Source organism: Physella acuta, unplaced genomic scaffold (assembly GCF_028476545.2).
Source record: "Physella acuta isolate Inbredline_101_S28 unplaced genomic scaffold, ASM2847654v3 ptg000441l, whole genome shotgun sequence".
Taxonomy (NCBI): Eukaryota; Metazoa; Mollusca; class Gastropoda; family Physidae; genus Physella; species Physella acuta.
Genome location: NW_026731960.1, coordinates 115,506 through 132,330, shown reverse-complemented (window position 1 = coordinate 132,330; position 16,825 = coordinate 115,506). Strand labels below are relative to the sequence as shown.

The 16,825-nt window shown below is 39.2% G+C and overlaps 1 protein-coding gene across 1 annotated transcript; it reads left to right on the top strand.

Annotated features, from left to right (window-relative positions):
* The first annotated feature begins 10,527 nt into the window (after positions 1-10,527).
* On the top strand, positions 10,528-15,795 carry LOC131943107 (atrial natriuretic peptide receptor 1-like). The gene is made up of 6 exons (XM_059303130.1): positions 10,528-10,646; positions 13,316-13,400; positions 13,687-13,801; positions 14,467-14,523; positions 14,791-14,868; positions 15,661-15,795. Exons 1-6 carry the CDS (start codon positions 10,547-10,549, stop codon positions 15,793-15,795), a joined length of 570 nt encoding a protein of 189 aa, XP_059159113.1. The 5' UTR covers positions 10,528-10,546.
* The last annotated feature ends 1,030 nt before the right edge of the window (positions 15,796-16,825 follow it).

The window sequence follows — 16,825 nt, the reverse complement described above, 5'->3', positions numbered from 1 at the left end:
GTACCCAAGCAAACCTTCTGTCAGATCATTTCAGATCATTGTCAAATTTGATTCAAAAGCCTTGAACAGGAAGAAATACTATAAGAATAGCAAGGAATTAAAAATTATGCAAGTGTGTAATTAGAAAATAAATATAATTAAGTTGTCACATTTTTTCAAAATTAAAAAAATCATTTAAATTAGCAGCCCGACGAAAAATCAATGTTCTTTGGTTTACACCACCGATTACTATACGTGTGTTTATTTTTTATTTTTTTAGACAAGCAGATTAAAAATCCAAACTCGGAGCAACAGGACAGAACACAGCAAAACAATTATGGAAACGATCTTGTGCTTGATTGGTGGTTAAATTTAGAAGTCCTCCATTGTTATACAACAGGTCGAATCAAAACCATCCTTCTAGGCAGAACAAAAACAGTGATTTAATAAACGATTTAAAACATTTCTAAAACAGATTTTTAGCGTTGACTATTTCATTTGGAATTTTAATACTGTTTTTAACCAGAAATGCTTACATGTATTTTAATCTAGATATAGTTTTAAAAAAATGTTTTTGTAAAGTCTTTGTACCAGTGTGATATATTATAGACTTAGTAACGTTTATAAAAGGCTTTGAGAAGTCGTTATAGTTTTGTTCGTCGAAATTTCTTTGAACCATTTCTGTGCCGAAAAATAAGGTTTGGTCAACAGCCGACTAATCTGTTGACAACATTGGTCTACATTGTCGTTAACGATATTCTCAACTATGGTCGAACGACGTCTACACTTTGGCCTAAGCTTTAGTTAATCATCGCCCAACTTCAATGATAGCTTAAGTTGTATTCTACGATCGCTGATTCTGTGTTCAACGATTGGCTAAACTGCGTTTGACAGTTGACTAAGCTGTGTTTGACAGTTAACTAAGCTGTGTTTGACAGTTAACTAAGCTGTGTTTGACAGTTGAATAAACTGTGTTTGACAGTTGCCTAAGCTGTGTTTGACAGTTGACTAAGCTGTGTTTGACAGTTGACTAAGCTGTGTTTGACAGTTGACTAAGCTGTGTTTGACAGTTAACTAAGCTGTGTTTGACAGTTAACTAAGCTGTGTTTGACAGTTAACTAAGCTGTGTTTGACAGTTGAATAAACTGTGTTTGACAATTAACTAAGCTGTGTTTAACAGTTGAATAAAATGTGTTTGACAATTGAATAAGCTGTGTTTGACAATTGACTAAGCTGTGTTTGACAATTGACTAGGCTGTGTTCAACAATTCGATGTGTTCAACAATCACTTAAGATAACGCCCACATCTCTTCTACACCGCGACCAATACACATCCATGACAGATATGGAGTGGGACTTTGCATCAACAAGAGCATCTATTTTCCTGCAGTTCCTGATACTGGCGCTATCGTCCCCAGTCTCGGCCACAGAGCCCACCGCCAGCAACACATCCGTGCACATCGTCGCCCTCGAAAGTTCTGGAAACTCTACCTTCTACGTCCGCTATATCAAATATCTATTTGAGATAGCGCGAGAGTTGGCCGAGAAGCAGTTCGATCAGGACGTCAAGTTCACATTCAGACACATTGAGACCTGCAACAGGACAACTATAGGAGCTATGGTGGCCGAGGTGTATCGCTCCCACAACGTCAGTGTGTTCTTCGGCTCAGGTATTTGGTGGTTTTATGGCTTGGCTTATGATGGTTGTTTTGTTTTTGTCGTTGTTTATGATGGGTGTTTTATTTTTGTCGTTGTTTAGGATGAGGGCTTTATTTTTGTCGTTGTTTATGATTGGCATTTTAGTTTTGTCGTTGTTTATGATGGGTGTTTTGTTTTTGTCGTTGTTTATGATGGGTGTTTTGTTTTTGTCGTTGTTTATGATTGGCATTTTAGTTTTGTCGTTGTTTATGATTGGCATTTTAGTTTTGTCGTTGTTTATGATGGGTGTTTTGTTTTTGTCGTTGTTTATGATGGGTGTTTTATTTTTGTCGTTGTTTATGATTGGCATTTTAGTTTTGTCGTTGTTTATGATGGGTGTTTTATTTTTGTCGTTGTTTATGATGTTTTTTTATTATTTTGTTTTGTATTTGTTGAGTTTTGAGATATTTTGTCGGAGATAATTTATCCATGGTATCATTTTTCCTGATATATTTTGTACTGGTAGGTTTTGACCGTGGGATCATTTGTCTTTGAGATCATTTGTCCTAAGATCATTTGTCATGAGATCATTTGTCTTAGAGATCATTTGTCAATAAGATATTAAGTCTGGGATACTTTGAGATCATTTGTCCTGAGATAATTTGTCCTGAGATCATTTGTCCTGATAAATGTTTTGTCCATGAGATCATTTGTCATTGAGATCATTTGTCCATGAGATATTAAGTCTGGGATACTTTGAGATCATTTGTCCTGTCACCATATATATACATGTGTAGCTTGATCTCAGTTTTTGTTTCTTTACCCCCGAGCAGCCTGTAACGACGGTGTAGAGACACTTGGTTACATGGCGAAGTTCTGGGGCCTGCCCGTCATCACCCCCAGGGGTAACACACCGGAAATACGTAGTGAGAAGTTCCCTAACATCATATCCCTGCACCCCTTCAACACCCAGGGGTTGGTGACCGTGACCTTGTGGCTGCTCAAGAACTATGGCTGGAAGGTCGTCAGGTTCATCATAGCCAAGGACAACAGCCCGTTGACGACCATGGGAGACAAATATAGAGCGTGAGTGGTTTGTGATTTATAAAACATGGGGGGGGGGGGGGGTGAGACAAATATAGAATGTGAGTGGTTTGTGATTTATAAAACATGGGGGGGGGGGGGTGAGACAAATATAGAGTGTGAGTGGCTTGTGATTTATGAAACATTGGGGGGGGGGGAGACAAATATACAGTGTGAGTGGTTTGTGATTTATAAAACATGGGGGGGGGGGGGTGAGACAAATATAGAATGTGAGTGGTTTGTGATTTATAAAACATGGGGGGGGGTGAGACAAATATAGAGTGTGAGTGGCTTGTGATTTATAAAACATGAGGGGGGGGGGGGGTGAGACAAATATAGAGTGTGAGTGGTTTGTGATTTATAAAACATGAGGGGGGGGGGGGTGAGACAAATATAGAGTGTGAGTGGTTTGTGATTTATAAAACATGGGGGGGGGTGAGACAAATATAGAGTGTGAGTGGTTTGTGATTTATAAAACATGGGGGGGTGAGACAAATATAGAGTGTGAGTGGCTTGTGATTTATGAAACATTGGGGGGGGGGGGGAGACAAATATACAGTGTGAGTGGTTTGTGATTTATAAAACATGAGGGGGGGTGAGACAAATATAGAGTGTGAGTGGTTTGTGATTTATAAAACATGAGGGGGGGGGGTGAGACAAATATAGAGTGTGAGTGGTTTGTGATTTATAAAACATGAGGGGGGTGAGACAAATATAGAGTGTGAGTGGTTTGTGATTTATAAAACATGAGGGGGGGGGTGAGACAAATATAGAGTGTGAGTGGTTTGTGATTTATAAAACATGGGGGGGGGTGAGACAAATATAGAGTGTGAGTGGTTTGTGATTTATAAAACATGGGGGGGTGAGACAAATATAGAGTGTGAGTGGCTTGTGATTTATGAAACATTGGGGGGGGGGGAGACAAATATACAGTGTGAGTGGTTTGTGATTTATAAAACATAAGGGGGGGGGGGGTGAGACAAATATAGAGTGTGAGTGGTTTGTGATTTATAAAACATAAGGGGGGGGTGAGACAAATATAGAGTGTGAGTGGTTTGTGATTTATAAAACATGAGGGGGGGTGAGACAAATATAGAGTGTGAGTGGTTTGTGATTTATAAAACATGAGGGGGGGTGAGACAAATATAGAGTGTGAGTGGTTTGTGATTTATAAAACATGAGGGGGGGGGGTGAGACAAATATAGAGTGTGAGTGGTTTGTGATTTATAAAACATGAGGGGGGGGGTGAGACAGATATAGAGTGTGAGTGGTTTGTGATTTATAAAACATGAGGGGGGGGTGAGACAAATATAGAGTGTGAGTAATTTGTGATTTATAAAACACAGGGCGGGGGGTGAGACAAATATAGAATGTGAGTGGTTTGTGATTTATAAAACATGGGGGGGGGGTGAGAGAAATATAGAATGTGAGTGGTTTGTGATTTATAAAACATGGGCGGGGGGTTGGGACAAATATAGAATGTGAGTTGTTGTGATTTACTTAAATCACAGGATGTGTGTATGGGGGTGGGAGGTGGGTGGGGTGGGGTGAGACAAATATAGAACGTGAGTTAATTTTTAACGAATCTATGTGATAAAAGTTGCAAATGTAGAGAACTCGGGAAAACTTTTTTTTTTGCGGCCACTATGATGGCTGAATAAAAAAAACAACAACAACAATCATTAATGATCTAACCCATCGTGTCCAACGAGGTGATGCCTGGAAGAAACTCTGCTCCATTGAAATATATCAGAGGCGTAGCGAGGGGGGGGGGGTGCGGACCGCACCGGGTGACACCATTTAGGGGCGTGACACCAAGGCAAAAAATAGCAAAATATAAAGAGAAAAACTTGAGGGGGGGTTCAAATCGAAAGTTTGGGAGGGGGGGGGGGGGCAAATAGAAAGTTTGAGGGGGGGGGTGTGCAAATCGAAAATTTGTCACCGGGAAGGGTCGCTACGCCTCTGGTGGTGACACCATTCATTGCCGCACCGGGTAACACCCGACCTCGCTACGCCACTGAAATATATTTTCTAATATAGTGCCGTGATACAGAACAACATAACCTGGCAACCTGAGTTGATATCTGTCGACACGTTGCTTAATGACGAGTTCAACAGCAAACTGGAGGTTTACAAGCTTAATACTAGAGGTAGATGGTGAGCTGTCTCTCTCATATGTAGCATGTCATCTCTCTCATATGTAGCATGTCATCTCTCTCATATGTAGCATGTCATCTCTCTCACATGTAGCATGTCATCTCTCTCATATGTAGCATGTCATCTCTCTCATATGTAGCATGTCATCTCTCTCATATGTAGCATGTCATGTCTCTCATATGTAGCGTGTCATATGTAGCATGTCATGTCTCTCATATGTAGCATGTCATATGTAGCATGTCATCTCTCTCATATGTAGCATGTCATCTCTCTCATATGTAGCATGTCATCTCTCTCATATGTAGCATTTCATCTCTCTCATATGTAGTATGTCATGTATCTCATATGTAGTATGTCATGTCTCTCATATGTAGCATGTCATGTCTCTCATATGTAGAATGTCATCTCTCTCATATGTAGCATGTCATGTCTCTCATATGTAGCATGTCATGTCTCTCATATGTAGCATGTCATGTCTCTCATATGTAGCATGTCATCTCTCTCATATGTAGCATGCAATCTCTCTCATATGTAGCATGTCATCTCTCTCATATGTAGCATGTCATCTCTCTCATATGTAGCATGTCATGTCTCTCATATGTAGTATGTCATGTCTTTCATATGTAGCATGTCATCTCTCTCATATATAGCATGTCATCTCTCTCATATGTAGCATGTCATCTCTCTCATATGTAGCATGTCATGTCTCTCATATGTAGCATGTCATGTCTCTCATATGTAGCATGTCATGTCTCTTATATGTAGCATGTCATCTCTCTCACTAATAGCATGTGTATGTTGTGTTTGTCATTCTTCATACTTTATCTCTCTACTTTATTTTCACGTGTTATTCATTCTTCATTCTTTATCTCTCTACTTTATTTTCACGTGTTATTCATTCTTTATACTTTATCTCTCTACCTTATTTTGACGTCATTCTTCATACTTTATCTCTCTACTTTATTTTCACGTGTTATTCATTCTTCATACTTTATCTCTCTACCTTATTTTGACGTCATTCTTCATATTTTGTCTCTCTACTTTATTTTGACGTGTTTGCCATTCTTCATACTTTATTTCTCTACTTTATTTCTCTACTTTATCTCTCTACTTTACATCCAAGTGTTCATCCTTCTGCTTGACAACACGACCCTTGATCTGTTCCTGATGCGCGCGCACAACCTCGGTATGACCAGCCGTGACTTCCTGTACATTATCCCAGATATCCAAATGGGGGATAATGATATCAATGTCGAAAATAATGTAAGTTGTTTTTGTACATGTCAGTTATTTATCAAATTCTGCTATCGTTAATAATTTTACTTTAGCCTTAAAAGCTTGCCTATCAAATATAGACGCACGATAGGCTGAACTAATTGTGTTTTAATTTCATACCTATAATTGCCTATATTCACGTTTTATTCATTCAAATATTTTTTACAAGCTCTTATTTAACTTGATTCCTCGTGCTCTTGTTTGTCATGTTTTGGCCGTCAAATATCGAAACTGGCGAGCAAAATATGGATTACTTCTACCTGACCGATTTCTTTTAAACTTAGCACGTGTTTCTAGACTTGATGACAATGCGATGTAACATACTTTGACTCGATCGGATACTTAAATAATTTTAAATACTATTCTTTCTCATAAAATAAGTAAGGTAGATTGTCAGAATTGAACTAAGTTAAGTTCGTCTACTAGATTGACCTGCTAGGGAGGGAGTATGTTGTCAGCACTACTCCCATTCGAATGTATTTAACCCTGCCCCGGTCATGTACCCACCATAACTAAGTGTACAGAAGGACCATCTGTCAACACATGGGTTGGGATTTGAACTCGAGATCTCTGGCACTAGCCACTCGAACACACCATCCACTTTTTGTTACAAGATTAAACTAGTCTGTCAAAATTATCATAAAACTGTTTTTCGAAACATTGAGTTATTGCTTTAGATAGTAGATATTTTTTACAATAAAAATCATCGGATGATAAAAATCTATAAATAGTACAGGACTGGTCCATGATAACAAGGATTTAACACCACAGCAGGTCGATTGAGCTATACAATGTAACAATAGTAACCAACCCCAAGTTTTCGGATATTTAAATTTTCAAAACTTAATTGAAAAATTGTCAACATTGAATGCATGTATTAAGTCGTTCACTAGTCGAGAACATGAGACCGTAGTTTGATAAGTTAAATGTTCAGCAAATGGAAAAATAAAACATTACAAACAATTTGGTTTTGTGAAGCTGTATGATTTAAAAAAAAATAATGCGCTTAATGGGGAGAGGTGGGGATGAATTGCCCTTGTACTGCGTGAACGTCATGTGTGAATAACTCTTGTACTGTGTGAAGCTTTTATGTGAATTATCTTGTACTTGAAACACCACCACACCACCAACTAGAGAATTACAAAACATTTACAAGTAGATAGGGGGTTAAAAAGATAATTAGTTACAAAAGGATGAAACAACGTACACACATACCAGACAGATAAACAATACAAAACAGAAGATGACTAAGCATTCAAATCATAATAAATAAATACAAATACATACAAAATAAATAGATAACCGAGCTTAAACATACACATAAAAACAAATAAAACAGTTGTGAACTAACATACAACAAACAATAAATTAAAATACATTTTAAATTACGTACAAACAATCCCCCCCACCCCCATCATCCTTCAACCCATCAGCTACGGAGAGACGTGTATAAGTGTGTGGTCTATCTAAAGATGATGACTCCAGTACTCAGCAGTTATAATAATCTGATGACGATGCTCAACATTCGAATGTTTGGTAACGTTACATCCAGTTACGTACGGGCCACGTCTGAAGATCAGGCAAGTTGTCTTTCACATTTACTAGCCATGCTAAATCATTAAGTTCATTAGGTTATTCTTTTTTGTATGCTAAATCTGTAAGGTGTTTAAGCATTCCATTAAGTAAATTAAATAAATTACCAAACTTTTTATAGAACACAATTCTTCTTTAAAAACAAATATAATTCCATTTTTTTAACCTAGTAACTAAAAGTATAGTATTAACTATTTTATTATAGACCTGCGTATTATAGAGAAATTGTATTCTTCCCATAACATTAACGCGAGCCTGATATTTTCCATGATCCTAGTCCTAACCCGAATGAGCTCATCGTAATCCTATAGAAAAACATAGTCCGCACTAGACTTACCTAATTAACCTAATCTTATTCCTCCTATTTACTCTCACTCGGGATACACTGACCATACCCCTTAACCTAACCCATACAAACCCTCTCTGAATATCCCTAACCGTGATCCTAATTGCGACTAACCATTACCATCATCATACCCCTAATCCCATTATTCTAATCATAATCCTAACCAAGAGTTACCAACCAAGAAAAAAAACTTACTTTTGACGAAACTGTCTTATCGTACCGACACTTATTACACAAATCAATCAGCCAGTTAATTAGAGATTTAATTAAAAACTTCCCGGGGCGTCAGGAGGAGATCGCGCCGCCTGGAACCCTGGCCCAGCCCTACCTCCTAGCAGGCTACTACAACGCCTTCAGCATCTACCTGTCGGCCGTCAACCAGACTATGGCTAGCGGCGGTGACGTCAGCAACTGGACAGTGGTCACTGATTACATGAAGAACAAAACATTTAAAGGTGTGTAATTGTTAACTATTCTTGGGTCAACATTTCTTTTAAAGCTGTTATTATTTTTTAAAAATTATACATTCTTAACATTTTGAATACACATAATTTGTTAACATCTGTTATTATATTGAAAAAATTGCAGATTGTTAACCCTTTGCGTACACACAATTTGATAGTTAATATTTTGTGAAGAATAAATGTGTTAACATTTTGTTGACATAATTAAGTTTCGTACACAAATAACCGATACTTAACATGTATATATAAAACAAATTAGCCCTTTGTTTACAAAAACATTTTAACATTTTATCTACAAGAAATTCGATAGTTAACATTTTGTGAAAAAAATTAGCCTTTTGTTAATGAAGAAAAGTAGTACATATTCCGTTAGAATATTATATAAATATACCTACTATTTCATCTCAACTATTGGTTAGAGTATGTACGATATTTAAAATTGTTGCCAAATTAAATTTCTTCTCTTCTCAGGAGTTGCCGGGACTTTTAGAATCAGCCCCGAGGGTCATAGGCTCATAGATATTGGCATCTATCATATGAGGGACATAGATAACGGCACCTTTGTGGTATCTGTAGTGTGATTTGTATGAAAGTGGACATAATGTCCATATGAGGGACATAGATAACGGCATAACGACATTTGACGGATACAAATAAAGGCACCTTGAATGTTACTGTATTATAATGTGTGCGAGTTTGGAGTCAACACGTGTATAACTCCATTGCAAACAAACTCACAATGCAATACTTTACCAAACAAACTCACAATACAATACTTTACCAAGCAAACTCACAATACAATACTTTACCAAGCAAACTCATAATACAATACTTTACCAAGCAAACTCAAAATACAATACTTTACCAAGCAAACTCACAATACAATACTTTACCAAGCAAACTCACAATACAATACTTTACCAAGCAAACACACAATACAATACTTTACCAAGCAAACTCACAATACAATACTTTACCAAGCAAACACACAATACAATACTTTACCAAGCAAACTCACAATACAATACTTTACCAAGCAAACACACAATACAATACTTTACCAAGCAAACACACAATACAATACTTTACCAAGCAAACTCACAATACAATACTTTACCAAGCAAACTCACAATACAATACTTTACCAAGCAAACTCACAATACAATACTTTACCAAGCAAACTCACAATACAATACTTTACCAAGCAAACTCACAATACAATACTTTACCAAGCAAACTCACAATACAATACTTTACCAAGCAAACTCACAATACAATACTTTACCAAGCAAACTCACAATACAATACTTTACCAAGCAAACTCACAATACAATACTTTACCAAGCAAACTCATAATACAATACTTTACCAAGCAAACTCACAATACAATACTTTACCAAGCAAACTCACAATACAATACTTTACCAAGCAAACTCACAATACAATACTTTACCAAGCAAACTCATAATACAATACTTTACCAAGCAAACTCATAATACAATACTTTACCAAGCAAACTCACAATACAATACTTTACCAAGCAAACTCACAATACAATACTTTACCAAGCAAACACACAATACAATACTTTACCAAGCAAACTCACAATACAATACTGTACCAAGCAAACTCACAATACAATACTTTACCAAGCAAACACACAATACAATACTTTACCAAGCAAACTCACAATACAATACTTTACCAAGCAAACACACAATACAATACTTTACCAAGCAAACTCACAATACAATACTTACCATGCAAATTCACTATACAGTACTTTACCAAGCAAAATCATACATTACTCTAACAAGAGATATCACATTATTTTCGCTGTAACAACGTACTTTTCAAAACATCCACGTTGTTTTAATTAATTAATTTTACGAACAGCTAATTGGAATTTATAAGGAATGCCAATTCCTCCCCCCCCCCGCCCTGAATGTGAGATGTAACCTGTTTACCACAGAGGGTGGGGCTATTCAGTGCCGTGCAAACAAGCCTAGTTATGGCCCCTGGCTACAAGACGTTCTGGCCGGGTGAGGATGGGGGTCACGTGATGGACGTGCCCCTGTGTGGGTTTGATGGTGAGCACTGTCCAGCCAAAGGTGAGATGACACGGTGGTTTGGTGGGGGTGACACATGATATGGTGGTATGGCTGGGGTGACATTACATAAAGTTGACGTGTTACAAATTGGTAAATATAGGTGACAGATGACATGTTGGTAGATGGAGGTGACAGATGACATGTTGGTAGATGTAGGTGACAGATGACATGTTGGTAGATGGAGGTGACAGATGACATGTTGGTAAATGGAGGTGACAGATGACATGTTGGTAGATGAAGGTGACAGATGACATGTTGGTAGATGAAGGTGACAGATGACATGTTGGTAGATGGAGGTGACAGATGACATGTTGGTAGATGTAGGTGACAGATGACATGTTGGTAGATGGAGGTGACAGATGACATGTTGGTAGATGGAGGTGACAGATGACATGTTGGTAAATGGAGGTGACAGATGACATGTTGGTAGATGGAGGTGACAGATGACATGTTGGTAAATGGAGGTGACAGATGACATGTTGGTAGATGGAGGTGGCAGATGACATGTTGGTAGATGGAGGTGGCAGATGACATGTTGGTAGATAGAGGTGACAGATGACATGTTGGTACGTGGAGGTGACAGATGACATGTTGGTAGATGGAGGTGGCAGATGACATGTTGGTAGATGGAGGTGGCAGATGACATGTTGGTAGATAGAGGTGACAGATGACATGTTGGTACGTGGAGGTGACAGATGACATGTTGGTAGATGGAGGTGACAGATGACATGTTGGTAGATGGAGGTGACAGATGACATGTTGGTAGATGGAGGTGACAGATGACATGTTGGTAGATGTAGGTGACAGATGACATGTTGGTAGATGGAGGTGACAGATGACATGTTGGTAGATGGAGGTGACAGATGACATGTTGGTAGATGTGGGTGACAGATGACATGTTGGTAGATGGAGGTGACAGATGACATGTTGGTAGATGGAGGTGACAGATGACATGTTGGTAGATGTAGGTGACAGATGACATGTTGGTAGATGGAGGTGACAGATGACATGTTGGTAGATGGAGGTGACAGATGATATGTTGGTAGATGGAGGTGACAGATGACATGTTGGTAGATGGAGGTGACAGATGACATGTTGGTAGATGTGGGTGACAGATGACATGTTGGTAGATGGAGGTGACAGATGACATGTTGGTAGATGGAGGTGGCAGATGACATGTTGGTAGATGGAGGTGACAGATGACATGTTGGTAGATGGAGGTGACAGATGACATGTTGGTAGATGGAGGTGACAGATGACATGTTGGTAAATGGAGGTGACAGATGACATGTTGGTAGATGGAGGTGACAGATGACATGTTGGTAGATGGAGGTGACAGATGACATGTTGGTAGATAGAGGTGACAGATGACATGTTGGTAGATGGAGGTGACAGATGACATGTTGGTAGATGGAGGTGACAGATGACATGTTGGTAGATGGAGGTGACAGATGACATGTTGGTAGATGGAGGTGACAGATGACATGTTGGTAAATGGAGGTGACAGATGACATGTTGGTAGATGGAGGTGACAGATGACATGTTGGTAGATGGAGGTGACAGATGACATGTTGGTAGATGGAGGTGACAGATGACATGTTGGTAGATGGAGGTGACAGATGACATGTTGGTAGATGGAGGTGACAGATGATATGTTGGTAGATGGAGGTGACAGATGACATGTTGGTAGATGGAGGTGACAGATGACATGTTGGTAGATGGGGATGACAGATGACATGTTGGTAAATGGAGGTGACAGATGATATGTTGGTAGATGGAGGTGACAGATGACATGTTGGTAGATGGAGGTGACAGATGACATGTTGGTAGATGGAGGTGACAGATGACATGTTGGTAGATGGAGGTGACAGATGACATGTTGGTAGATGGGGATGACAGATGACATGTTGGTAAATGGAGGTGACAGATGATATGTTGGTAGATGGAGGTGACAGATGACATGTTGGTAGATGGAGGTGACAGATGACATGTTGGTAGATGGAGGTGACAGATGACATGTTGGTAGATGGAGGTGATAGATGACATGTTGGTAGATGGAGGTGACAGATGACATGTTGGTAGATGGAGGTGACAGATGACATGTTGGTAAATGGAGGTGACAGATGACATGTTGGTAGATGGAGGTGAAAGATGATATGTTGGTAAATGGATGTGACAGGTGACTTGTTGGTAGATGGAGGTGACATATGACATGTTGGTAGATGGGGGTGTAAGATGACATGTTGCAGTGACAGTTGAGATGTAGCGCTGACATCGACAGATGACATCTTGCGCAGGGGCTGAAAGATATCATCTGTAGTTTGTTTACCTTGAGTTTAAAGCTGGCGTTTGTTCCCCTGACATATGTACTGTGAAACATACGTTGATATTTAAAAGATAAAATAGAGGTTTGGTCGTACCGGAGGTAGACTTGACGTTTGTAGTTAAGGTGAGACAGAACCATGTATTGTTGAATACTAATCGTACGTCTTGTCTAGTTGGTCCATTTTATTAACACACTGCGTTACACACCTTGTCTAGTTGGTCCATTTTGTTAACACACTGCGTTACACACCTTGTCTAGTTGGTCCATTTTATTAACACACTGCGCTACACACCTTGTCTAGTTGGTCCATTTTATTAACACACTGCGTTACACACCTCCCCAGACTCGAACCTGCTGACCATTGTTCTAACGGTGACCTTTGCTGTGTTAATCTTAGCCTGTGTTGCAATATGTTTCATATACGTGAGGTATGTGTGTGGTTTTCTATGGGGGGGGGGGAACAAGAGAATTAGTGTTTTTGTACGCTGGAGGTATGAGTGTGGGTGTTTGTACCTGGGATATATATATATATATATATATATATATATATATATATATATATATATATATATATATATATATATATATATATATATATATATTGACAATTATCATAGCTTTATGTTTATGTATGTTGATTGCCCACCCACTAAGAATGTCAGTAATTTGTTGTTTTTTCTTTCATTGCGACTGCTGTTCATTGACCGCTAACAGAATTAGACGCAAACGAAACAACGATCAATATGATTGGTGGAAAATTGACCCTAGTGAACTCCAGCCAATGACAAGAAACCACACAAAGTCGACGTTTTCCTTCGTTCTTCGACAGGTTGGTTTCCTCTTAAAAGTTCCCTTAACACAGACAAGATATGGTAGCGCTAGTCATTTGTTAAGAAAAGTTATGGAAGTGCTTTCAAATGGATTTAAGTAGGAAATATCTAGAAAAGACGGATTGGTCGTTTTTTTTTTGGGAAAAATAAATAATTTCGTTTTACATAGAATCCAGCTGAGATTGTCTTATCGAATCTCATTTTTGTTCACACAAATACCACACAAAAATAAAGACACCATAAGAACATGTTATACAATGTTATTGTTGTTCGGAGTTTAAAAAAAAGATTAGTTATACTTAAGACATTTGGTAATGTGAACTGTATTTTTAGTATTGTTTAAAGTAAAAAAGTTTCCCTTTCAAAACCTGACGGTCTATGGGGCAAGTGCAGTAGAGTTCACTTGTTTCTGTGACCTCAGCATATGAAGAGATAGTGTGGTCAGCTCTATGCCCAGCCGCCTTTACTTTCCCTAACGCGAGTTAGGTACCCGGATTCGAACTCGAGACTTACGGGTTAGCAGTCCAGCTCTCTTCCGCTAGACCACTCCGTCCCATTTAGTATTGTTTAGCTTGTTATAAAATCTACAAATATCAATGACACCAAACTCACAAGTAATAAAGACACATTTCTACTTGGCCTCGCCCCCCCCCCCTTCCACTAGAGTAAGGCGGATATGGCAGAGGCAAGCACGCACGACAAGAACGTCTCTTTATACAAGGTAAGGTACTCACGCTTCTGCTAATCCTCATCACGTGACCTACCAGGCTGCCACTATTTTGACCTACCACTTTAAGAAAAAAACTAAGCTCGACAATCTATGATATTCCTTAGGCCCAATTCAATTTCAACTATGAGCATGGTTGACATTTTTATATATATTGCTGAGGAATAGTTATATTGTTTATGCTTTAACATGAAACAATGGTATGATCGTTTTTTAAAGAAATTATTTATTTCGCCTTGACTGAGACCGTTTCAACCTCAGGGTAATGTCGTCAAGGTTGAAGGCCTGGACCAAAAGGGCCTGTATGTGACATCACAGCTGCTGAAGGAGCTACAGCAGGTAAAATCTATCTAATCTAGTAAACATCATCTAATCCATTACTGTAAACATCATCTAATCCATTACTGTAAACGTCATCCATCTAATCCAGTACTGTAAACGTCATCCATCTAATCCAGTACTGTAAACATCATCCATCTAATCCAATACTGTAAACATCATCCATCTAATCCAGTACTGTAAACATCATCTAATCCATTACTGTAAACGTCATCCATCTAATCCAGTACTGTAAACATCATCCATCTAATCCAGTACTGTAAACATCATCCATCTAATCCATTACTGTAAACATCATACATTTAATCCAGTACTGTAAACATCATCTAATCCAGTACTGTAAACATAATCTAATCCAGTACTGATCTAATCCTGTACTGTAAACATGATCTGGTACAGCATAACAACACTTCCAGTCAAAGATCCAACCAATCGTACCTTAACGAGCGCCGTATTACTTCCTATAACTGAGATAAAAGATGTAGAGCTGCTGACTTTTCAATATTTTATGGCTGCCAATATAGGCCTAGAGCAGGGGTCGGCAACCTTTTGAAGCGGAAGAGCCAAAAGTTACAATTTTCAAAATTTCCCTGGTTTTAAAGAGCCACTAACATTTTTTTATTTCAAATATTTTTTTTAAAATATTATTAGTATTTGTGCAAGGAGCTGGAGAGCCGCATCTTGATATCAAAAGAGCCGCATGCGGCTCGCGAGCCGCAGGTTGCCGACCCCTGGCCTAGAGCTATCAAACCGTCAACATCATCTTTCTAAATCACTTTTTAACTTCCCCAGATGCGCGCCATCAACCACCCCAACCTGCTCAGATTTATCGGCCTTTGTTTGGAGGCCGATGAGAAGTTTATGGTCACAGAACACTGTCCCAAAGGAGCGTTGGCGGTATTTACATTTACTGTTGTATCACTGTAACGATTACCTGATTGTATTTACATTTACTGTTGTATCACTTAACAATCACCTGATTGTATTTACATTTACTGATGGTATTATAACACTTGGCTGTAGAGTTAAAATATTAAGTAGTTGCGGGCCCAAGATTTAAAATAAATGTAGAAATCATGAAATCGCTCCTCAGTAATTGTCTAGCTCTGTAATATTTGTCTAGCTCTGTAATATTTGTCTAGCTCTGTAATATTTGTCTAGCTCTGTAATATTTGTCTAGCTCTGTATCTCTAGAACTTTGTCTTCATAGGAAGTCGTCATGGACGAGACGTTCACACTGGACCTAGTGTTTTCCTTGTCAATCTTGAACGACATTGTCCAGGTGGGTGTTGGAGGACATTGTCCAGGTGGGTGTTGAAGGACATTGTCCAGGTGGGTGTTGAAGGACATTGTCCAGGTATGTGTTGAAGGACATTGTCCAGGTGGGTGTTGAACGACATTGTCCAGGTGGGTGTTGGAGGACATTGTCCAGGTGGGTGTTGAAGGACATTGTCCAGGTGGGCGTTGAAGGACATTGTCCAGGTGGGTGTTGAAGGACATTGTCCAGGTGGGCGTTGAAGGACATTGTCCAGGTGGGCGTTGAAGGACATTGTCCAGGTGGGCGTTGAAGGACATTGTCCAGGTGGGTGTTGAAGGACATTGTCCAGGTGGGTGTTGAAGGACATTGTCCAGGTGGGTGTTGAAGGACATTGTCCAGGTGGGTGTTGAAGGACATTGTCCAGGTGGGTGTTGAAGGACATTGTCCAGGTGGGTGTTGAAGGACCTTGTCCAGGTGGGCGTTGAAGGACATTGTCCAGGTGGGTGTTGAAGGACATTGTCCAGGTGGGCGTTGAAGGACATTGTCCAGGTGGGTGTTGAAGGACATTGTCCAGGTGGGCGTTGAAGGACATTGTCCAGGTGGGCGTTGAACGACATTGTCCAGGTGGGTGTTGAAGGACATTGTCCAGGTGGGTGTTGAAGGACATTGTCCAGGTGGGCGTTGAAGGACATTGTCCAG

What these genes read in the sequence shown, in the direction of transcription:
- LOC131943107 (XM_059303130.1), top strand. Translation starts at nt 10,547, where the DNA reads ATGGCCCCTGGCTACAAGACGTTCTGGCCGGGTGAGGATGGGGGTCAC. An exon ending in ATATGTTTCATATACGTGAG is followed by an intron (nt 13,401 to 13,686) that starts GTATGTGTGTGG and finishes GACCGCTAACAG; the next exon opens with AATTAGACGCAAACGAAACA. An exon ending in TTTCCTTCGTTCTTCGACAG is followed by an intron (nt 13,802 to 14,466) that starts GTTGGTTTCCTC and finishes CCCTTCCACTAG; the next exon opens with AGTAAGGCGGATATGGCAGA.